The 23,953-nt window shown below is 45.8% G+C and overlaps 1 protein-coding gene across 7 annotated transcripts in view; it reads left to right on the top strand.

Annotated features, from left to right (window-relative positions):
- IARS1 (isoleucyl-tRNA synthetase 1) overlaps nucleotides 1-23,953 on the top strand; it is a 67,544-nt gene that overhangs the window by 23,522 nt on the left and 20,069 nt on the right. For 6 of the 7 annotated variants that reach the window (XM_047100456.1, XM_047100462.1, XM_047100466.1 and 3 more), the window contains 16 exons: nucleotides 3,846-3,941; nucleotides 6,865-6,987; nucleotides 7,500-7,591; nucleotides 8,680-8,778; nucleotides 9,142-9,268; nucleotides 10,471-10,544; nucleotides 10,915-11,109; nucleotides 12,874-12,960; nucleotides 14,347-14,430; nucleotides 15,382-15,526; nucleotides 16,855-16,975; nucleotides 19,458-19,549; nucleotides 20,529-20,606; nucleotides 21,418-21,539; nucleotides 21,777-21,879; nucleotides 22,122-22,205. In XM_047100456.1, the coding sequence (XP_046956412.1) occupies nucleotides 3,846-3,941; nucleotides 6,865-6,987; nucleotides 7,500-7,591; nucleotides 8,680-8,778; nucleotides 9,142-9,268; nucleotides 10,471-10,544; nucleotides 10,915-11,109; nucleotides 12,874-12,960; nucleotides 14,347-14,430; nucleotides 15,382-15,526; nucleotides 16,855-16,975; nucleotides 19,458-19,549; nucleotides 20,529-20,606; nucleotides 21,418-21,539; nucleotides 21,777-21,879; nucleotides 22,122-22,205 (1,722 nt within the window). The remainder of the gene's footprint in view (nucleotides 1-3,845; nucleotides 3,942-6,864; nucleotides 6,988-7,499; nucleotides 7,592-8,679; nucleotides 8,779-9,141; nucleotides 9,269-10,470; nucleotides 10,545-10,914; nucleotides 11,110-12,873; nucleotides 12,961-14,346; nucleotides 14,431-15,381; nucleotides 15,527-16,854; nucleotides 16,976-19,457; nucleotides 19,550-20,528; nucleotides 20,607-21,417; nucleotides 21,540-21,776; nucleotides 21,880-22,121; nucleotides 22,206-23,953) is intronic. The other variant, XM_047100459.1, reaches the window with a different exon arrangement.

Here is a 23,953-nt window from a genome sequence, read left to right as displayed (position 1 = left end):
TTGGGCTGTGTGCTAACAGCTCAGAGCCTGGAGCCAGCTTCAGATTCTATGTCTCTCTGTCTCTCTCTCTGCCCCTCCCCAGCTCACACACTCTCTCAAAAATCAATAAACATTGGGGCGCCTGGGTGGCGCAGTCGGTTAAGCGTCCGACTTCAGCCAGGTCACGATCTCGCGGTCCGTGAGTTCGAGCCCCGCGTCGGGCTCTGGGCTGATGGCTCAGAGCCTGGAGCCTGTTTCCAATTCTGTGTCTCCCTCTCTCTCTGCCCCTCCCCCGTTCATGCTTTGTCTCTCTGTGTCCCAAAAATAAATAAAAATGTTGAAAAAAAAATTAAAAAAAAAAAATCAATAAACATTAAAAAAGAAGAAAATTGTAAAGAAAACATATAGTGGTTTTTCCAGTAGTGTATTCATTGAAAAAATTTTTTGGTGGTTTAAACAATTCTGAATACTTTGTTTTCCCAAACATTAAGTATGTATAAAAAGTTTTTCTCCACAAAAAGACACAAAGTACAAAGTCCTAGCACATCTTTTTGAAAAACCATTGCTGCTATTTATACTGTCCTAGAATAGAGAAAGCCAACTTTATTATCAGGTTAGCAGAATCATAATACATAAACCTGACAAAGCATTTGTGGAAAAAATACCAGCTAACTTATAAATACAGATGTGGCGTTTCCAGGAACAATTGCTGAATTGATAATTGCACATACTAGGGCTGCAGCATGACATGGGCACATACGAATTTTTACAGAATCATACTTGTTCAGTGTCTTACAGGCTAAAGAAGAAAACGGCATCTCAGCTTGTACTGAAAAGCCTGTTTATGAAACTCAGCTTCCCCGTGTTTAATTCTCTTAGAGAATGAGGAATAAAGAAAACGTCTTCACTAAGAAAGAAAAAAATCTAAAATTGACCAGCCACCACAAAGGTGATGTCCTGCATCCTGGTGGCCTTGGCCCCGCAGTTGTAGCAGCAGGACAGCTGCCCCATCACCCTGGAGGTATGCCACAGGTCCGAGGCCATTGCAGCTGTGGCCACACGTGGGCTGAGGTGGCCTTCAGGGAGGAGTCTGCACCCGGCCAAGAAGGGCTCCGGGCTATGGCTGCCCTGGTGCAGCTCCAGAGCCTAGTTCCCAGAGGACTCAGGAAGCAGGGGTGACAGGGACACAGGTCTCCCTGCACGAGGCTGTCCCTGCCCTGTGGGCCCGGCCTGTTCTGCAGCCCAGCCCCCCGCCTGCCAGCCCTCAGTGCTGGACCCCACCACACTGTCACCATACAACCTTCAACACTGCCTGTCCCCAGGGCTCCGGAGGCTGCTGACACCCTCAGCAGGCCTCTGGGAACTCAGGGCAGCAGGTATGACCTCTGCGCCAGTTGCCTTTGATTCACTTCCCTGGAGACTGGTGAATAATTGTCAATAAGTGTCTTGTGGCTTTTGCTGTTCACTCTTAGGGAGAAAAGTGTGCTTAACTAGACCCGCAGTTCCAGCCTGTGTTATTCCAGGGTCAACCGTAATGGCCTTCTTCCTCATTCCAGGTTGCTGCTGGTGGATTTCCCTGTGCTCCCTGTGAGCCCGCAGCTGTCGGCCAGCTCATTCCTCTCAAGTGGTCTCCATTTGGCCCATGTGCTTCCTAGCCACATCCTCTAATATTGCTTTATTTTTTTTTAATGTTTATTTATTTTTGGGAGAGAGTGCATGTGCCCATGAGTGGTGGGGGCTGGGGGCGTAGAGAGAGGGGAACAGAGGATCTGAAGCTGTCTTGGTGATGACAGCAGAGCCTGATGTGGGGCTCAAAGTCACAAATCACAAGATCATGACCTGAGCTGAAGTCAGACGCTCAACCAACTGAGCCACCCAGGCACCCCATAATGTTGCTTTAAACATATCCTTTGCTTCTGTCAGACTGGCCCTTTCTTTCCCTCCTTTCCTGCCTTTGTTTTCAGTAGGTTTTCCTCCTATTTATGAAATCCTTCATCTTCTTTGAGGTGCTCAAGTACAATCCACACTTCAAGGCTGAACTCAGACACCACCTGAAAAACGTCTTTTGAAATGCCTCTGGTTTCTCCTTCTGAAAAATGTCATTACTACATTCTTCTCTTATAGATCTTAACATATTCTGTTTTATGTCGGATTTTTTAAACACCTATTTATTTTTGAGAGAGAAAGAGAGAAAGCGCGCGCGCGCAAGTGGGGGAGGGGCAGAGAATGGGAGACACGGAATCTAAAGCAGGCTCCAGGCTCCAAGCTGTCAACACAGCCTGACGTGGGGCTTGAACCCACAAACCACGAGATCATGACCTCAGCCAAAGTCAGACGCTTAACTGACTGAGCCACCCAGGCATCCCTTGTCAGATTTGTTTTGTCTTGAAACTCTCTCACTAAATCAGTTACTCTTACCCTTTCTGACCCAGACCCTATTTGAGAACCCAGGGAGAGCTCAGTGCTCAGCAGATGGGCTCAAACACACCAAAGAGGAAGTCTGGGTTCAGTCAGAGGTCTTTCTGGAATGTGCACTTGGTCCATATTCCACTCAGATAGCTTCTGAATTTCTGGGACCTTCACTGAGTTTTAGGCAGGTACTAGAAATTCTTTGACTTGGGGCAAAATCATCTGATGTATCCCTAAGATACACATGTTCTAAAATATTAAGTGGGAGCTATGGGGGTAGGTGCTACCTGTGGGGGCTGTGCTACAGCTTTGGTGACCACTGACCACCCATCCCTGGCAATTCAGGGTCCAGAACTGGAACGAGAGACAGGACCCCGTTGGGTTCCGCTGTCTGCTGCTAAAACAGCTCCCACTCGAACGTCAGGCTAAGGGCACACGTGTTCCCACTCCACATTTAAACTATTGAAGACACACCTATCAGCCTCTGTCCTCCCACACCAAAAATACTTCCAGGTGGTGTAGGTTACAGCAATGAGAAATTCCTGGCTGTTTTTCAAGTTTGATTTTAGGCAAGTGCCAAGGAATCAAAGAGCTGTGATGCAGTTGAAGATAGCATCGTTTTTGGAGCCAGAAGACCTTGAGTCAGGTTGTGTTCATCACTGTTGTATATTTGGACAAACTATTTCATCTTTGTCCTGAGTTAGTTCATCAATGAAATGAAAATAGAATCAATATATTTGAAACACAGAAATACCGTGTGCCTTTTTCACAAGATCATTGGATTAAATGCGATTAAGTGTGAAAATCTATTCTGAAAGTAGTCTTCACGAAGACAGAAAGACCAGCAGAGGATCGGTTTGGCTGAGACGGTGTATTGGAAACACATAGGGAGAGGTGAAGGTGGAAGGAGGAGGTCTGTAGCATCACAGGTAGTAACCTGACGTTGCAACAGTGCGTCCCTCCGTGTCACAGTGCGCAGAGCGCCGTTAACCAGAGCTTGTCACTCCAGGCGCCCATTCTGGCTCCTTGAGGGTTTGCCCTGGTGGCAGGGCCGACAGAAAGGTGACTGGGAGCACCCCAGAGGTGCGGCGGGTTAGGGGACATTTTCTGAGGCTGCACAAAACTCTGCACACCAGGTGCTGGCATGGCTGGGAGGTCAGCAAGACTCACAGAAAGCCCCATTTTGTGACTGGGGAAGTTCAAACATTTTCTCTGCATTTCTTCAGATAATTCTTCACATAATTATTTCATTTTAGGTAATTATTTCATTTCTAAGTGATAAATTACAGAAAAGATGTATTGAGTTACCATGTTTCTTCCCAGTCTGAATTATTCTGTCCTATCTCTGAAAATAATTTTGCGTGTTAGGAGTTTTTTCAGGCTCTTAGCAAATACCGTTATGAAATTAATCCTAAAATGTGTTCCATTCACTACACCTGCTGACCTTTCTGTTGCAGTGCAAGGAGAATGGCGCTTTCACGGTGCTCACCGACAGCTACGTGCGGGAGGAGGAGGGCACTGGAGTGGTGCACCAGGCTCCGTACTTTGGTGCTGTGAGTAGTAGAGCTCTCATAAGTGGGTTTCGTGTGTGCCATGAGCGTGTGTGTGCGCGAATGTGCCCACGTTGTGTGCGTGTGCGAGCGCACCTCATGCTTGCCCACATCATAGGGCCCAACACTTTGCAGGCTCACTGCCCCCAAAAGATGGCTTATCAAACTTATATCTGCAATTTTTTTCACCCTGAGCTCATCTCTGAAAGTGGTGAGCTAAATCCTGGGCATCCCCAGCCATTTGGTCTTTCTGAATGAAAGGCATTCTTTGTTTTCATTCATTTGTAATGTACTCACCGTGCCCTCTACTCTCTACCGTGTGCAGTTCTGTGCGGTCACCGTGACTGTCAGAGTGCTGAGAGGTGGTATCACCTCCACTGTGCTCATCTGAACACTGTGATGAGAGGACAGAATTTGACCTCTTCAAAGCAGGATGGTGTGGTTAATTTTACATGTTGCCCGGAGTAATTTTTCCAAAAATGCAATTCTTTTGATGTAACTTGTGTATGAATAAAACACCCACTGGGGACCTACCTACATACTCTTCTCAGCTTGATCGTTTTGTCAGTGAGAGTGAAGCTAGTCTGTCTCCATTCATCATTTGCTTTCATACTTAACCTTGGCAGAGATTTTTATTATGGAAATCTTCAAACATACCCGGAAGTAAAGAGATGTTATGATAAATCCTTATGTTCACATCACCCACCTGCGTTGATCCATTTTATCTTCTTCCTTCTCTTCCGCCCACACCTTCTCTACTTAGGACTGAGGGTTTTGAAACAAATCCTCAGCATCGTGGTCTTCATCCGTACACATCTGTGACTGATCAGAACTTTCGTTTTTAATATGCTACCATGCCACTGTTGCACCCAGTAAAGTTAATGCTTCCTTAATATCACAAAATTGAATATGACGGAAGCATTCTTAATAATACTCTTTACTAGGTTTTAAGAACTAGTCAGATTTTAGTTACTCATGATAGTTTTCAAGTCAACTAGTATGACTTCTTCACTGATAATAAATTTAAAAAAAAACTTGGTTTTAAAATGTGCTTTAGTTTTTCCTTTAAAATTGTATTTGTCACATACTGGGTATGTTTGGATTTTTATTTTTTAGGTTCCACATAGGAGTGAATTCATATGTTGTCTTTTTCTGTCTGATTTATTTCACTTAGCATAATACCCTCTGAGTCCATCCATGTTGTCAGGAATGGCAAGATCCCATTCTTTTTTATGGCTTAAAAATACTCCATTGTATATTTACCACATATTCTTTGTCCATTCATCTGTTGGACACTTGGGTTGTTTCCATATCATTGCTTTGTAAATAATGCTGCAGTAAACATAGGGATGCATATATATTTTTGAATTACTATTTTCTTCAGGTAAATAGCCAGGACTGGATTTCCTAGACCATATGATATTTCTATTTTTAATTTTTTGAGGAACCTCCATTCTGTTTTTCCCAACACCATTTCTTAAAGAGACTCTCTTTTCCCCATTGTATATTCTTGCTTCCTTTGTCATAGATTAATAGACCATATAAACATGGCTTTATTTCTGGGCCCTCTGTTCTTTTCTGTTGATCTGTGTGTCCATTTTTTTGCCAGTGCCATACTGCTTTGATCACGACAGCGTTGCAGTGTGCCTTGACATCTGGGAGTGCAGCACCTCTAGCTTTACTCTTTCTCAAGGTTGCTTTGACCATTTGGAATCTTTTGTGGTTCAAGAAAATTTCAGTAGTATTTGTTCTAGTTCTGTGAAAAATGCTATTGGTGTTTTGGATAGGGATTGCATGTGTCCTGTAGATTGCTTTGAGTACTATAGTCATTTTAACAATATTTGTTCTTCCAGTCCATGAGCATAGAATTTCTTTCTATTTGTTTGTGGCATTTTCAGTTTCTTTTATCAATGTTTTATATTTTCAGAGTACAGAGAGGTTTTTCACCTCCTTGGTTAAGTTTATTCCTAGGTATTTTATTATTTTAGTGTAATTGTAAATGGAATCATTTTCTTAACTTATCTTTTCTGCTGCTTCATTATTAGTGTCTCCAAACACATCAGATTTCTGTGTATTAATTTTGCATCCTGCAACTTTACTGAGTTCATTTATTCTAACAGTTTTTTGGTGGAGTCTTTAGAGTTTTTTGTATATGGTCATCATGTCATCTGCTAAGTGGCAGTTGAACTTCTTTCTTACCAATATGGATGTCTCTCTTTTTTTTTTTTTTTTTTTTTTTTTTTTTGTCTAATTGCTGTTGCTAGGACTTCTAGTACTGTGTTGATTAAAAATGGTGAGAGTGGACATCCTTGTTCCTCATCTTGAAGGAAAAGCTGTCAGTTTTTCACCATCTAGTATGATACTAGCTGTGGGTTTTCCATAGATGGCCACTATTAAGTTCCCTCTAAACCCACTTTCTTGAGGGTTTTTTACATGAATGGATGTTGAATTTTGTCAAGTGCTTCTTCTGCATCTTTTGAGATGCTCATATGGTTTTTACCCTTCATTTTGTTAATGTGGTGTATCACATTGATTTATTTGTGGATATTGAACCACCCTTGCATCCCCAGAGTTAATCCCACCTGATCGTGGTGAGTGATTCTTTTACTATAGTGTTGAGTGCAGTTTGTGAATGTTATGTTGAGTATTTGTGCAAGTATGTTCACCAGGGGTACATGTGTGTCCTCTTCCTTCTCACTTAGTGGATGCTCTGCTGTATATAGGGGTCTGTGAAGTAATGGCTGGAAAGATGATGTAGTCCCTGTCCAACTATAAGGGGGTGTCTGAATGGTCCTGAATTAACTTCAGGTGAGAGGATAATTAAAGTCAATTAAGTCGTATGTCAGAAGACAGAGCATTCTCTTGTGAATCAGTCACTTCCCACACTCCTGTCTTGAATACACTTAACCTGTTTCCCTCTCCCCAGGATGACTATCGGGTCTGTATGGACTTCAGCATCATTCAGAAAGACTCTCCTCCTGTTTGCCCTGTGGATGCTTCAGGCTGTTTCACAGCAGAAGTGACAGATTTCACAGGACAGTATGTGAAGGTCTGTGTCTGTAGGACAGAGAAAGGTGTGGATTTCATCATATTTCTTTGTTTAATCAGCTTCTTATTAAGTAGCTTCATATCTGGATTTTTTTCTTTTCCAGGAAATTGGTTTTTGTTTTATTTGGTTTGGTTTCAGCACATAAAACCAGAAAGATAGATATTATCGGCCACATTGTAAGCGTCTAGTATCTTGAGAGGAAGTATGTTATAGTTTCAAAGGCAGGAAACTAGGCTCTGGTTGGTAACCCCCAAACCAGCTTTGTGGCCTCGGGGCAGCCATTGATGGTGGAAGACTTCACTATCTTATGTGGTGTAGAAGTGCTTAATAAGTACCTAAAGGTAGACTGTGCTCAAAATGTGGGCTGGGTATTTTTATAATACATGTGTCATTTTTGCCTTTTATTCATAGTAAACATATCAAAATATCAGATTGTAGTAATGTACATAATTATATTGTGTTACCAAGTATTGTAGGATATTTTAATGACCGTGCATTTATTTTTCTAACAGGATGCTGACAAAAACATCATCAGGACCCTGAAAGAAAAAGGCCGACTTCTTGTTGCTAGCACCTTTACTCACAGCTACCCTTTCTGCTGGAGGTGAGAAAAAGCAAAGACTTACAGCTCAAGCTTCTAGTCTGTGGGGACATGTAGTGTGTGCACCCGCTTTTGTCAATCTGGGGTTCCCCTCATTTGTGTCCTTTAGGGTTCATGTTTGGAAACTGCCCTCTTGAATTCCATGAATATGTGTAGTTATTGTTTTCCTCAGCAGTTGTCTGAGAAGTATCATTGTAGACAAATATTTGGTGTCAGGTCCACATTTCTTTAGGTGAGACTGATCTCTACCATTTCCTGGTGGAATTTAGTGAGAGATATAACATGATACAAGTTTGAATACAAGATCATACTATGAAGAGGTGGGTGAAAATGGAATGTTTGGGGACATCAAGTTCTGTTCCCACATTTCCTTTTTGCTGAAGTTGACATCATTTCTTAGATAGCTATCACACACCAGCAGAACTATATTTTCCTTCTTGTTCAATTTTGTTTTTAAATGTCTATTTTTGAGAGAGAGAGAGAGAGAGAGAGGCAGAGAGACAGCATGAGCAAGAGAGGGGCAGAGAAGGAGGGAGATACAGAATCCAAAATAGGCTCAAGGCCCTGAGTTGACAGCACAGAGCCTGACGTGGGGCTTGAACTCTAGTGAACCGTGAGATCACGACCTGTGTCAAAGTAGGATGCTTAACCGACTGAGCCACCCAGGCACCCCTTCGTGTTCTTTTTTTTTTTTTTTTATGTTTATTTATTTTAAGAGAGTGTGAGTGGGGGAGGGTCAGAGAGAGAGAGAGAGGGCGAGAATCACAAGCAGGCTCTGTGGTGACATAGGGCTTGAACTTAGGAACCATGAGATCATGACCTGACCTGAAATCAAGAGTTGGACACTTAACCAACTGAGTCACCCAGGCGCCCCTATTTTTCTTTTTAATCTTTTATTAACTTTTGCCTTCTTGGTGTTGTGGAGATGACCAGTACCAAGGCCGTAGGCATTAGTATTTGCAATAAAAACAAGTATTAGCAGAAGGCCAAATAGGTGGTGGTGACGTCAGTAAGAAACTAAAAGTTGGCCTTACCCTGGGTGCCTGCACACCTCAGTCTGACCAGCACATCCTGCATTGTTGCTTCCCCAGGTCAGACACCCCCCTCATTTACAAAGCAGTGCCTAGCTGGTTCGTACGGGTGGAGCACATGGTGGACCAGCTGTTGAAGAACAATGACCTGTGTTACTGGTGAGCAGTGAGATGTGTGTGTTCACAATGTCCTGTGTCATTGGGTAGGGAGCATTGGCTTATCATTGTCCCCAAATATAGTAGTTCTAAGGGTCATCTTTTATTAAACACTATAATAATAGCTATTTTTTATTCTGTATTTTCAACACCGTGAAATTATCTAAATAATATTATATAAGAGAAGTAGCATCCTTTCTGTGACAAGGCATATGGAGGGAGCATTTTTCTTTTCTGTTAGCCTTAAATAACAGTCATTTTAAGGATCTATGTTTATATTTTAATGTACCTGCAAAAGCCATCTGTGCTTACTGCTCTGACACATGCTGAGCTCCTGGACCATGCTCTCTGATCTGTTTATTGCAGGGTCCCAGAGTTTGTGCGAGAAAAGCGATTTGGAAATTGGCTGAAAGATGCACGTGACTGGGCAATTTCCAGAAACAGATACTGGGGCACCCCTATCCCCCTGTGGGTCAGTGATGACTTCGAGGAGGTGAGGCCATGCATTCTGTTGATTTTTGCTAAAGCACCTCATTTGTGTGTCTGATACTATTTCTTTTCTCTTTGCTCCTTTCTTATTTCATCTGTTTCTCTTTATTCTTCCTAGAATCATATAAATAAGAATTTGGGGGGAGGGACAGTTAACTTATTTTTACTTCTGTTAAATATTTTTAAATTGTATTTATCACTCTGTGTTGCTCACCCCCTTTTCTCTCCTTGTGAGTAACTGATAATCGGAATGGAGACTCCACACCTGCACTGTGCCATAGCATGTGAATCTACCCTCATAGCAGTGTAAAGGGAAGGCTTAAAAAACATTACCAGGGATGCCTGGGTGGCTCAGCCAGTTAAGCATCCAACTGTCGGTTTCCGCTCAGGTCATGATCTCACGGTTTCATGAGTTCAAGCCCCATGTCATGCTCTGCGCTGACGGTGCAGAGCCTGCTTGGGATTCTCTCTCTCCCACTATCTGCCCCTCTCCTGCTCACACCATCTCTGTCTCTCTCAAAATAAATAAATAAAGTTTTAAAAATTTAAAAATACCAAAGCATTGCCAACCTTACGTTTTATAAAGCCAAATGATTATGTGTGTGAATACGCATACGTGTCTGTAGATATACCCCCATGGCGGCCTTTGGCATGAAGACTACAAGACATGAAAAAAACAGCAGTTAGGTAGCCAAGTCTGAGGGCTAAGGAAAGGGCTGTGCGTGCTCCCTAGGGAGCAGACACCCCCGGTGAGACCCACAGCAGTTCCTGCTTGGGCTGCCCAGCTGGATGCAATCCTGAGTGAGGTGTTGTGATCTCATTAGTTTGATCCGGTCCATGCACAATAATTTACTTCTAGCTTTGACTTGGAAAGATTCCAGATTAAAGAGCCAAATTCAAGTGCTGAGAAGAAACTAAGATGCCTCAGAATAATAGTCGAGGCATTTCATTTACGCTGGTTGCTAGTAAACCCTCAAAAGTACGTGTTGAGTGGATGCTGTTAGGTCCTCTCCATGTAGGGACTCCTGATATGGTGGAGCCCTCTCATCTCCTCAGTGACCTGCAGCCTTTGATGACGTAAGCCACATTACTGACAGCCATCCTGAAAGTCAGAGTTTTCCAAAACTAAGTGTGAATGTTGCGTAAAGTAAAGCTGTGTGGTCTTTGGCTCTGAGATTCTTCTGCCTTTTGACTTTGCTTTGACAGGTAGTATGCATTGGATCAATGGCAGAGCTTGAAGAACTGTCAGGAGCGAAGGTCTCTGATCTCCACAGAGAGAGGTCAGTCTCTGAACGTCCGCTTTTCTTTGTTCCGTCATTTAGAGAGCACCCGGCTAGGTGCTGGGGAGACGTCTGTAGAACAGATCTCAGAGCTACGTGTCGGAATCAAGTACTGGTTTGCTGAGTTACTTTGTTGGTGACTCGGGTCGTGTTTATGAAGGGTGGCCTCTGTCCTGGAGTTGGATGTCGGGTGACTATGGTATGAACCCCCCAGATTGAGCATCACAGTGCCCTCTGACAGCCTGTGATAACTACCAGTGTTTCTGTTTGCAGATGAAAGCTTGATAGGTATCGTGTTTCCTCTTGGTAATTAGACCGCAAGTTGTTTTGTAGTTAGAACTAATAGAAGTGGCTTTGCTTTGTTTCTTAGCATTGACCATCTGACCATCCCTTCCCGTTGTGGGAAGGGGGTGTTGCGTCGTATCTCTGAGGTGTTTGACTGTTGGTTCGAGAGTGGCAGCATGCCCTATGCTCAAGTTCATTATCCATTTGAAAACAAGAGGGAGTTTGATGATGCATTTCCTGCAGACTTCATTGCCGAAGGCATTGACCAAACCAGAGGATGGTATGTTCTTTGTTCTTTCAAGAATTTTACTGATTTCATTTTATTGGATTTCAGGGTATTTTACTGAGCACCTAACATCGATTAGCTGGGTGCTGGAGGGATTGTGTCAAACAAGACAGGCTCTGTTCTTGCCCTCTGCCCCTCACCACCCAACATATTATTACAGTGTCTTTTGAGGGACTCCTGGATGGCTAAGTCAGTTAAGTGTCTGACTTTGACTCAGGTCATGATCTTGTGGTTCATGAGTTCAAGCCTCACATCAGGCTCTCTGCTATCTACACAAAGCCTTCTTTAGATCCTGTCCCCTTGTCTCTGCCCTCATATGCTCTCGTGATCTCTCTCTCTCTCTGTTTGAAAAATAAACATAAAAATAAGTAAATAATAAAGTTTCTTTTGTGTAGAGATCTCTCACTGCAGTAAAGCTGTTTTAGAGTTTGAATTATTTCATTGACATTTTGGAATAGAGAGATTTGTTATACTTGAAGATTAAGTGATATAAAACAAAATGTATGTTCTTACTCATTTTAAACAAGCTATTCAAATGTTTAATGAGTACTTACATGTAAGATAATGATTTGGGTGCTACAGATTTAAAGAATACTTGGAAGAGTACTCAGATGTTAAAGCTAGCCTCATAAAATCAACATTCTAAAAAATCCAGACTTAGGGGGAAAAAAGCAAGGAGGGGAAGGCTTTTGGCTGTTTTTATCTGGTGCCTGTTTAAAGCAGTACCCTTGTCTTGTGGGTTAGAAAAACGTGAGTTCCCTTCTCATGGATGAGAAATTTGGCTGGCCCAGGTTCTAATTCCACTTTGATTAGTAATGTTTTTACAGCAGTGTTTCAGGAACATTAGTGTCATGTTCTACTTTTACATCTTGCAATAGACATCACAAATTGAATTCCAGTCTTAACGTTCCAGAAAGTGCCATTTTCAGCCTCCAGTCCATTTATCTTTAGGAACAGGTCCAAAGCCCTTCTTAGGGAAAGCCTGATGCCTCACCAGCAGGTTATGTCCCTGGGGGGGTGGCGATGTCTGCCAGCCCTTGACAGTCCTGTGGGTCCCTCCGTGCACGTCTCTCCCCGCCTGCCTCAGGTTCAGGCTGCCTGTCCTGGCAGCCAGGACCTCCTGACCCACCTTCAGAGGAAGGCTGTCTGGTCCACCCTCAACCGTCCATGTCCTGTCATGTCTCGGGGTGCAGAACCAGGTTGGAAGTGACACTGGAGCATCACTCACTAGGGTGGCTGCAGGGATGTGGTGGAGTTTAGGGAACAAGCGAGCTAGCAAGGCAGCAGTGTGCGTGGCGTCTGGCAGAGCAAAGATGTCATCTGCATTCCTAGTCTCTGCTGTCTGACTTTTGGGGGAGAGTGCCTTCTGCATCTTCTGTCCTCAGACTGTCTCATGTGACATTATGCTAAGGCCACACACACCTGGGTTTTCAGCCTGGCATGTCTAGGGGTCCCGAGAGGCTGCCAGCTGGCCCCTGAGGAGGGCGGCAGTTCTGTCCTCAGCTGCTGGGGTACTTTATTAGCTTTCAGTCACATTTTCTGTTTTCTGCCCTGATTTGTCTGCAGTGGGGTCCTGTGTGGTTTTTCAGCGCACCCCCAAATGTTTCCAGTGTCACCAGCCAAGAACCTTTGTCATAAACAATTAATAAGGGTAACTGATATAAAATAGAAATTTAGTACTATAAATAAACATAGTCTTTTTTCCTTTGCTCAGATTCCTTTTCTGTTGTTGCTGATCTGTTTATGGGTTTTTTCCAGGTTTTACACCCTGCTGGTGCTGGCCACGGCTCTCTTCGGACAGCCGCCTTTCAGGAACGTGATTGTGAACGGGCTCGTCCTGGCCAGGCAGGTGCTTGTCCCTGGCCCTCTGCTCTAGCAGCCATGGTCCAGGCGGGTCTAGCCATTTCTTGTTGCTGCTCTTCCCTTCTCTTCCCTTACCTTCCCTCCCCTCCCTTCCTGCCCACTTCTCTCCCAGTGTCGGTCCCTCCCGAGGAGAAGGGCAGGCTGGAGAGCGAGGCCTGAGGGGGGTGGGGGCATGCATCCTGTGATAAAGTACATTCGCTGCTGGTACTTATTTAATCTGTACCCTGGTCCTTTAATAAAGATTTTTTTTGTCTTTTTAACATGAGGGAACTATGGGTTCTAGAGATTTTCGAAGTCATAGAGGATTCTTATTTTTTCTTCTATTACCCGTAGTCATTAAAAGTCAAGTGCAAATTACTAAAAATAAGAAGTAAACATTTACATAGATACCTTGCCTTGTGTTTTCCGAGGCAGGACATTGTGCAGGCCCTGCTGTGAGTGTTTCGTTTTCTCTCATCAGAGCCCCAGAACTGACGTGGGTCCTTTTCTTATCCCATTTGGACATTTGAGGAGTTTGCGATACAGAATAAGCAACTTGCTCAAAGTAACACAGCCAACGGTGATAAAGTCACCTTGTGCACACAGGGAGTCTGGCTCTACTGTCTGTGCATCTTTGGAGTTTTTTTAATTGAAAACATTATTGAATCGTAGATTTGCGTACAGTTGTGCAGCAGTAACAGAGAGCCCTGGTGTGCTTTGCCAGGTCACACTTTTCAGACCCAGCATCATCACCGCCCCATCCTGTTCGGCCCCCTGTCTCACATGTACCCATTTGCTGGCGTGCTTAGTTGCACACAGTTACCACACATGTAGGTCCCTGGGCCCACCAGCACGGTCAAGGTACTAGACTGTTTTGGCATCCCAGGACTCCTCCCACCCCCACCCCCCCACCATTGCCCCTGGCCCCCCAGCAACCACTAGTCTGCTCTTCATCTCTGATTCCATCACTTCAAGTTCTTTTATGTGAATGGAATCCTACCCTCTATGACTTAGGGCCTGGCTTTGCCACTCAGTGAAATGCCCTGGAGATTCCTCAGGAAAGTTGTGTCCTTGGTGGAGCAGTGCTCCGGGTGCGGGTGACAGCAGCTTGACCATAGCCTGCTGGAGGACATGGGGTTGTCCCCAGTGGTTGCTGACTGCTGTTACAGGCTTTTGCACCAATTCAGGTTTTCATTTCTCTGGGATAAATGCTGAGCCTGTGTTTTCAACTTCTCCACTGACTCACCACCATGTTCGGAAAGACTACCTATTGTGCCCTTATGCCACTTACATTTATGTATTCCAGTTTGCAAGTGACCTATAACCATATGTAAAGGTAAACCGCGACAGTGACGCATTTGATTGGCATCTCCCTTTTGTTTTTTCAAGTGATGGCCAAAAAATGAGCAAGCGAAAAAAGAATTATCCGGATCCACTTTCAATCATCCATAAATATGGTGCTGACGCCCTCAGGTACAAGCCACTGCCCTGCCCTGTGTATAATGTCGTTTTATGTAAGCTCCCTTTATTGATCGTGTTCCTTAATTTGGTTTATAATTAGCTTTTGAAAAGTGTGTGTGGTAATGTGGTTAGTTATGTTGGTGTGGTGTTGGCTCCAAACCCGCAAGGTGGTTTTCTAAATAACAGCAGCGTGTGCAAACCCAGAGGTATTGTGGGGAACTGGGCCTGTGTTGCTCTCGGGCCGGCTGCTGGGCTTTCTGCCTCCCTTCCTCCCCTGACTCCATCTCCTTGGCCATTTAGTCCTTTTTTACACTTGCTCCTCAGAAGGGCCATCTGTGGTATATTTATGCTAGAGCACATAAAAACTAATATCGAAAAGCTTGTAGAGAAACGTGAGCCACCACTTGAAATAGGAGTCCTAGTCATGGACATGAAGTGTTTGGGTGGCAGGGGAACCACAGACGTCTCGTCCCGCCTCCTCCTGCCACAGACACGGAGACACATCCAGGGGCTGTGCCCAAGCACGTTGGCAGTTGCTGTGTGGCCCAGGGGCAGTGAATGGGGTGTCCTCCCCCACCCCCCGGTTATCTGTTAGACTTCCCCTTGGGCCTGCTGACAACCTGAGAGCCACGTCAGTCATTGCAGTGAGGACTGTCCCATCTGGTGTTTAGCAGCACCCCTGGCCTCTGCCCTCTGGAGCCCTCTGCTCCTTCTGTGAATCCCTGCGGGTGCCCCTGGGTTGGCAGAGTGCCACATCTTGGTAGGGGTTACGTCTCCCCTTCGTTATTCACTACACAGAGTAAGAGCTTTGTCACTTTTAAATTGACCATTAGAAGAGTATTGGTGATTCTCCCCCTTTATGTAAAAATGCTAATTTTCTTGTTTGTCTTGTCAACGTGCCCAATAATAATACTTGTTTTAATTTCTATGCTCCTTTTCTGTGTGTTTTTTCTCCTCATCCAGATTATATCTGATCAACTCCCCTGTGGTGAGAGCAGAAAACCTCCGCTTTAAGGAGGAGGGTGTGCGTGATGTCTTGAAGGACGTGCTGCTCCCGTGGTACAACGCCTATCGCTTCTTCATCCAGAACGTGCTGAGGCTGCAGAAGGTGTGGGCTTGGGTTTGTGTAGGAAAGAGCTCCATGGGCAACACCACAAAGCGGTCCCTGTGGATGGGGCTCAGAGCTGTTGGGGGGCCACCAGTGAAAGTGCACAGAGTCTGGGGTCTGCACTGGGTGGGCTCCAGCTGGCCTCTGCGGCATGCTGGGCCCCTGCAGAGGAGTCCCCTTGGAGGTTTATTGATCCCCCACTTGCCCTCCCTCCTGGACCCCAGGCTGACAGGTGGGCTGGGGGTGAGTCGGCCGCCTGCAGTGAGGAAACGCTGAGGGGAGGCTGCTACACACGGTGCTCAGTGGTGCATCCGGGTCCAGGCTCTGAAAGTGAGAAACGTCCCACTGGGTTGTTAGGAGGGAAAACCAGGATTGTGGTGTGTGTGGAAGTGCCTTGGGGAGGTTCTGTGCCCGGTCTGAGAAGCCACCTCCCCTGAGGCTCCATTGCACGGGGGTGCCTGTCTGTGCTCTCAGGGCTCCGTTTGGGGTCAGACCCCGATACCACACATCTTCTATGTCCAGCGCCTTACTGTGTACGATACCATTGACTAATCACGCAACATTAATCCTTTCTGGAAATTGGTTGGAGGCCACACTCCGGTGGGCTGGCTGTTCACCGTTGGCTGCCTCTGGCTCATCTCCTGATGTGGCCTCTCCCTGTGAGTCATGGAGGGCAGGCAGGTCCCTGCAGGCCTCTAGCTGGTGCGGGACTCGGGAGCACCATGGGGCTCTCCTGGGCTTGGCAGCCGGGCACGAGCTCCACCATCAGGCCCTCAGATCAGGGCCACCATTAGTATGGCCACTGCTCTGCCAGCCTGGGGTTGCTACAGTGTGGGGGGCATGGGTGAAATGGGCCTTCAGCTTGAGGAGGGTTTTGCAAGGGAAAAGGAGGGGCGAGTCAAAGCATTCAGTACAGTGGACAGTAAAACAGAGATATAAATTCCTAGTGTTCGTGTTCGGTTTATACACCTTCATCCAGTCCTGGCTAGCTGTACTAGCTTTTGCTATGCAGCTTTAAGTAAGTAAATCCTACGCTTATAAGACTTTGGAATATTTTTCAATTCATAAACTTTTTGGTGCAAAGGGATATTTTTCCTCTAAATTTTCTTTACTTCACTCAAAAATGTAATTCATTGAGGATGTAATATCCCAAGTGTAGAGCTTATTTGGAAAATACTGCGACAGTCAGAAATTTAAATTGCCCATTGGGTTCTGGGGTTTTGTGGATTGTTGTGAGCTACTTTCAGGTGGAGTGATTCAAAGCATTCATTTCTGTGTGGTAATTTCCCCTAAGCACACAGAACGTTTCAGTGACTGTCACTCCCCAGGAGGAAGAAATGGAGTTCCTGTACAATGAGAACACGGTTAAAGAAAGTGCCAATGTGACAGACCGCTGGGTCCTATCCTGCATGCAGTCGCTGGTTGGGTTCTTTGAGACCGAAATGGCAGGTATGACTCTAGGGCCGGATATAAGGACTCTTTTCTTTCTGATTGCCCTTTTGATGCTTAACTGTGTTTCTCTATAAACATAGAGAAAGTTTTATAGGCAATTTGAGAGATACAGAACAGGAGATAAGTAATTGTTTCTTTTAATCTCTCAGGTATGGTTTTGTTAAGGCTTATTGTAGAAATGTGCTCAGCCTCACCCTGCCCGCCCCGGGTACCATTGCGGACCTGTGGCCTTCTGTGGCTTCAGTGGTTCAGAACCCACCCCCACCACCTTTTCCGGTGGCAGGTGCTGCCTAAAGTCCTCAAGCTGCAGTTTCTTTCTGTGGAAAGTGCCTAGAGGCGTCATTATGAGGCTCAAACCAAGATCGAGTGCCTAGAGTAGCCGGAAGATAGTAGATGTTCAGGTAGTATTTGTTAACACGCATTTTTACTTATTTTTAGTCTGCTTTAATCATTAAGTAAGTAGTCCCTGTTTGGTCTAGAAAAATTAGGAAATACAGAAAAATAATAATGAGGCAGATATTTCCCCATATTTCTGTTACCTAACAGCAACGAATTGGGTCTTAGACACAGGTGGGGAGAGTAGCTTATGTCGGTTTCCTGGAGGTAGGGGACAGAATAGCTACAAGTCTGAGAGAGAAATTCCAGAAACTACTAAAGTAGGATACCTGACATGGGTCTGACAAAGTCGGTGGGCAGAGGAGGAGAGACGGCTCTGCTGCGCATGCCCTGGCAAGTTTAACCTGCCCCCCCAATGCCCTGCCGTTCGTGCAGGCATATGGCCTCCTTGGTGCCCCAGCACCTGGCACAGAAGGATTCCGCCCCATCCCTCGAGGCCTGCGCCCACCCACTGAACATGTATCATTAAGGATCAGGTGACTATCAAGCTGTTGGACAAATTGACGTAAGTGAAGATGGAAATGAATGTGTAAGGCAGAGCTCAGTGCACACCCCAGGACACCTGCTCGCAGCCATGTCCCTCCTGAGTGATAGGAAACAAGCCTGGGGACTGTCTTTGGGCAGCACCTGAGCTGGGGCCTGTCTCCTGGGAAGCACATATGGCTGAGCACAGGAGATGAACAGCAGCCAACTCTTTACCTTCAGCCCCTCACAGACAGGGTTCTGAAGACCAGAGGGTCTGCAGTTCCCGTCAGGGACCCCACAGCGCATGGTACTGCTGTGCTGTGATGGTTCTGTGTGCCCTCCAAGGGTTGACACCTAGGCACAGGGAACTCTAGCCTCTGAGAAGGCGAGGGGTGTAGTGAACCCTAGAAATCACTTACTCCTCTTCCCTTCAGACTAGGCCTCCACTTGCCGTGTCGCCTCTCCGGGAGTGAGTGGCCACTAGCACCTCAGCCCTGGTCTTTGTGAGCCGCGCTCTGCCCTTGGCAGCTTCTCATTGTGGTTACCAGTTTTTTATTTGGGGGTGGGGGAAGGGCAGAGACAGGGAGAGAGAGAATCCCAAGCAGGTTCCAAAGCCCCACACAGACCTTGAACTTACAAACCGCAAGATCATGACCTGAGCAGAAATCAAGAGTCAGATGCTTAACCGGCTGAGCCACCGAGGTGCCCGTGGTTACCAGTTTAGACCAGAGGCCTCATTAACATTTACTGAACACTCTCATTGATATAAGTTGTATTTACTTATAATTGTTGGTCTTATTCTTGCTTTTGGTGTGTATTTTTGTACAGTGTGGAGTATCCATTAAGGGGAGGTGAACAGGAAAATCCTAACTATAGGCCCATGCCTCAAACATGGCTGGCTGAGCACCCTCACCATTCCATTTGCCCTCGGAATTCCTCGGGAGCTCTCCTGTCTTTCTCCTCTTACAGCCTCCTCTGCGGTCTTTCCTGGACGTTTGTGGCCTCTAGGAAGCCTGTTCCACTGGGGATTTGGGCCAGGCATCCTCTGTAGGGGGCTGGCTCTGCACTGTAGGATGGTGAGCAGCTTCCCCGGGGCCCACCTGCCCAGCTGTGACCGCCAGAGTGTCTCCAGACCTCGGAGCAGAGCGTTCCTGGTTGGAAAGCACTGGCCTGGTGCTGTGCCTCAGCCCCTGACTAGAGCCCTCGGTGCATCTAGCACGACCTAGTGGACGCTCATGGTAGCACAGTGCAAGGAAGTTGAGCTTTCGTGGTGCCGCCCCACACACAGCACCAGGGAAATGGGCCTCATGGAGCCGTGTGGCGTGCACCTGTGGCCTCCACCGCGGGTCTGGGGGCTCTGTTTCTCTCACTGACAGCGGGAGCTTGTCCTCAGCTCACACAGGGTGGTTCATGTGCCCCTGGACACCCTGACGGCCGTGTGGTGCATCCTTGGTACATGCCATCAGGGCTGTCCCTTTGCTTCTTCCTGTCCCCTTACAGTGCAGGCTGCAGTCGTGGCAGCCCTGGGGTGGCAGGGCAGGCAGCCCTGTCTTGTGTCTGGCCCTTGCCGTACCCCAGATGCTCACCTGTTCTTAACTGCCTGATCGCCTGCTTTCAGCTTACAGGCTCTATACTGTAGTGCCTCGCCTGGTCAAGTTCGTGGATGTCCTAACCAACTGGTACGTCCGGATGAACCGCAGAAGGTTGAAGGTGAGTGCATGCAGGCTGCTGCTCACAGATGGATATGAGGGCAGCAACAGTAGAGACACCTGGGCGTAGCCGGAAGAGAAAGGAATGTTTTCAGATGCTCTTGGTTTTTGAAGCTCTTTCTCTTTCTCCTTTTTACATTGGAAGTTAACTATATTTATCACCATTTGATGGATGGGACTCTGTAAGTTCTAAAAGTCACCTCACATATTTTCAAAACACAGCTCAGGACACGTCATATTGGACAGTCTCAGGGCCATATGAGACTAAGCTGAACAGAATCTCTTAAAATACACAAGAAATTCATACAGATACTTGCCAGTGTTTCTGGTATGGCTGTGATCCCAAGAGGGGCCCCTCCTTGGTTCTTCCTCTAGAAGGTCCATTATTTGTTGACAGGACTCTTCCCTGAGCCCGTGGGGGACTTGGCCTCGGTGAAGCCTGCATCCTGTCCCAGGCCCTAAGGCCACACATAGACCATGAGGGCACCTGTGCCTCATCCCATCAGTCTATCTTCAGGTGTGTGAATGATGAAGGCCTGTAACAGAACAGTAATTTCATTTTTGTTCGATAGACCACATACCTATACACACACATCTCGAGGGGCTTAAACTAAACTTTTCACCGTGGTTACTTCTGCATAACTTCATTATGGTTGACTTCTTTTTTTATAACCTTTGTGTTTTTCCTGCGATGATAGTGTAATTATTTCTTAAATATACAGTGTATACGTTTTTTAAAATATACAGTGTATACGTTTTTTAAAAATGAGAATCTTACCTAAAATTACTTTAAGTTTTCTGTACATGTTTCCGTACGTGGCACCCGATGCCTGCAGGTCCTCCCGTCCACCTGGGCCTCCGAGGTGGAAAATAGCAGGGCCCATGCTGGCCTCCTGTCCCAGGCCCTCTGTCCTGTCCGCGTGCTCTGTGCTCTGCAGGTCGCCTCCCAGTCTGATGCGTGTTCCTTTCTTGTTGACTAGGGCGAAAACGGGGTGGAGGACTGTGTCATGGCCCTGGAGACCTTGTTCAGTGTTCTGCTGTCTCTGTGCAGGCTCATGGTGAGATACTGGACCCAGTTCTGAAATGCCAGCCCCATTGCTGCTGTGTCCTCTGTCTGTGTCTAGTCTGTACCTATCCTCCCAGAAATAGGAATAGAAGCTTTAAAACAACTTGAATCTGTACTTCCTTTTCCAGAATCTTACTAGCTTGTCTGTGTCAGGAGGGGATAAGACACATTCACTTCCTGTTCACACTGGCAGCACATTTCAGGGAGGGTGCTGGCCTCCAGATGGAAAAGCCACTGCTCCCTGTGAGCACACACCCATCTTTACCTGGATTTCTATAAAAACATGATCCTATCAATTAAAATATTCAGTGATACACAAGTGAAAATTCCAGCTTAGGTTCCCAATATCCTATTACCACTTTTCTAGTGTGATGTTACAAGTCTTCTGTTCACTTCCTGAACATTCATGAACAGGAGCCTGCCTAGGACCCGTGCCTGAAGTCCGACTCACTCACCGTCACCCTAGGGAACATGTCCCCAGTTTACAGATGAGGTTTCTGAGGTGTAGGGACATTCAGTTGTGTGCATATTAATGTGGCCAGGGCTCCTGTTTTATTGCACACCTTCCTCCGGGATGTTTCGGGGCCTCCGGCCGCAACCCTGCTACTGGGCTGCACGGCATCCATCCTGCCAAGTTCAGAAGGAGGCCGTTTCTTTCACACGGTGTGTTCAGTAATCTCATGCCCACTTCTGTGCATGTCCCTGTGTTGTTCTCTAAAGTGTGGAGCTGCTGTTTCCACTCTAACTGAAATCAGTTACTGATGGCTGTGTGTCAGTGATGTGATATCCGATGTCTCACGCAGGCCCCCTATACACCTTTTCTTACCGAATTGATGTACCAGAATCTAAAGCTGCTGATTGACCCCGGTTCTGTCCAGGACAAGGACACACTCAGCATCCACTACCTCATGCTGCCCCACGTTCGGTAAGAATCAAATACACGTAAGCCTCTCCTGGGTCCAGGAAGGCTCACATGGCGGCCCTGCTCTGGCCCCTCCATGCCCTTTGCCCGCCTGCTAGCCCGCCCGCTCCTCAGGCTGCGGAGGGGCTGGAGGGATGTTCAGTGTGGAGGCTCCTGGGGCCGCCCCTTCCTCACTGTGCATGCCTGTCATTTGGGACTGTCTTCTCATGGGGTCCCTCTCACCCCCACCTCTGCCACCAGGGAGGAGCTGATTGACAAGAACACAGAGAGCGCGGTCTCTCGGATGCAGTCTGTGATTGAGCTTGGGCGAGTGATTCGAGACCGCAAAACCATTCCGATAAAGGTTTGACGCTTTGTTTGTATTTTACGTGCACAGGCCTAAATCATTATGCCTTTGGAGCATTTTCTTAGAGAGCTTCCAGCAATGGTATTTTTTTTTTTTTCTTTTCTGCAACAGGGGTGTGGATGACTTAGTGCCAGATGAGCCTGATCAGTCTGGAACTTGAGATTCAGATTTTAACATTTCATTTTCCTGCAGTTTCAAGGGCTGGCTGCTTGGTAAACTTTCCATTCCTTTCCTCCTAGTATCCTTTGAAAGAAATTGTGGTTATCCACCAGGATCCAGAAGCTCTCAATGAGATCAAATCTCTGGAGAAGTATATCATTGAGGTAAGACCTCTGGCTTGTCTGTCTGGGTCCGAAAAGAATTCCTTCTTTGAGAAGATTATTGTGACTAGTTCTCTTCAGCGAGGTTCACTTTGAATGTATCATTTATCCTTTCCTTTCGTGTGTCAGTACATTCATATGCCAAACCATCCACGGAATGTGACACTTTGCTTATAATCAGCATGCATTTTTGCATTTTTTACAGTGTAATTGTAATTCTTTAAAAGCAGTTCCAAGATCAGTGGATTTCGTTACCTTAGTGGTAATACACTCACTATCTTCATCCACTTATTTTCTCCAGAGTGTTTTGTTAATTAACCCAAAAACCGTTCCATCAAATCATTAAGTAACAGGTGAGCACGCGTTGGTCATGAGCAGCTCAGACTCTAGCACCAAGTATGGGGTGAGTCCCTTCCCGTCCAACGGCTTCTGGGGATGTTCACCAGGGCATCCCCGCCAGGTTGTCGGAGCACTGTGTGCACACACATGTACACACCGTTGACTTTGTGCTAGAGAGGACCACATGTATAGTTTTCAACTTGGTTTTCTCACTTGACAGTTTTTCTTAAAGGACTCCCAAGGTCAGAACCTAGAGACCTCCTTTATTCTTTTAACAACTGGAGAGTGTTTGCTCTCCGCTGCGTCTTTGTTTAAATCACTTTCCCATTGTTGAAAACTCAGGTTTCTGACTACAAAGAAAAGGTATGTGTCTTTGTGCATATGTTAGCGTGTAGACGTGGGTGGGTCCCTGGGAGTGCATTTGGAGTCAGCGTAGACTGTGATGTCAGTTGTCTCCCAGAAAGCTATATTCCACGATGTTTTAAAAATAAATATATTTTTAATTTCAATTTGATGTTTTTACAGGTAATATTTAAATATATTACTGTAGAAAATATTAACTTCTAGATTTGGTTTTGAATTGCTTGAGGATTCTAGACATATATTAGGGACTAAAGAGTTAGATTGTAAATTCTATAACTAATGCTTGCAGATAGGGTTAAAAATAGAGTATATTTAAATAGATTGTCTTAATCACTATGATCAGGTCAAGTAATCCAGTCAGGTATAATGACCTGCCACCTCCATTTCCTGCTGCATTGGTAACCCATAACTAGCACAGTCGAGGCAAGACACGTTACAACCACCTGATTCTTCAGAAAATTGGTAACCTTCTAGAGCTTTGAGATTGCTCGAGTAAACGTTACTCCTGAGAGGTGAAGTTCATATTTCTAATTCTAGAATCTTATTTAGTTGAGTTTTGCTCAACTGTCTTGAATGATCTGGACAAGAAGGATTTGTAAGTATTATTTATAGAGTTGTACAGCCATTGTAATTTTATAACGTTTTCATCCCCCCAAAGAGACACCCAGTATCCATTAGCATTCACACACCATTCTGCCCTTAGGACCCCACTGTGCCCTGGCGACTACAGGTGTAAGTTTTCGGTCCCTGGGTGTGCTTGCTCGGGATGTTTCCTGTAAGTGGAACCGGACAGTAGGTGGTCTTTTGAGTCTGCCTTCTTTCACTTGGCACCAAGGGTCATTCATGGCATAGGCTGTGGCTGTGATTCGTTCCTTTATTTTGGTATTAATGGTCCGTTGTGTGAATAGACCACATTTTGTTTACCCATCACAGGTGAGGGGCTCTAGGGTGGTTCCACTTTTTGGCAGTTGTGACTTAGGTTACCATGAATATCAAGTTTTTGTGGACACACGTTTTCATCTCCCATGTTTCTGTTTCATCTTGGCTAC

Source organism: Lynx rufus, unplaced genomic scaffold, assembly GCF_022079265.1.
Source record: "Lynx rufus isolate CCGP_SWC_20201006 ecotype Redwood Valley unplaced genomic scaffold, mLynRuf1.p SCAF_10, whole genome shotgun sequence".
Taxonomy (NCBI): Eukaryota; Metazoa; Chordata; class Mammalia; order Carnivora; family Felidae; genus Lynx; species Lynx rufus.
This window is presented reverse-complemented; position numbering and strand designations above follow the sequence as displayed.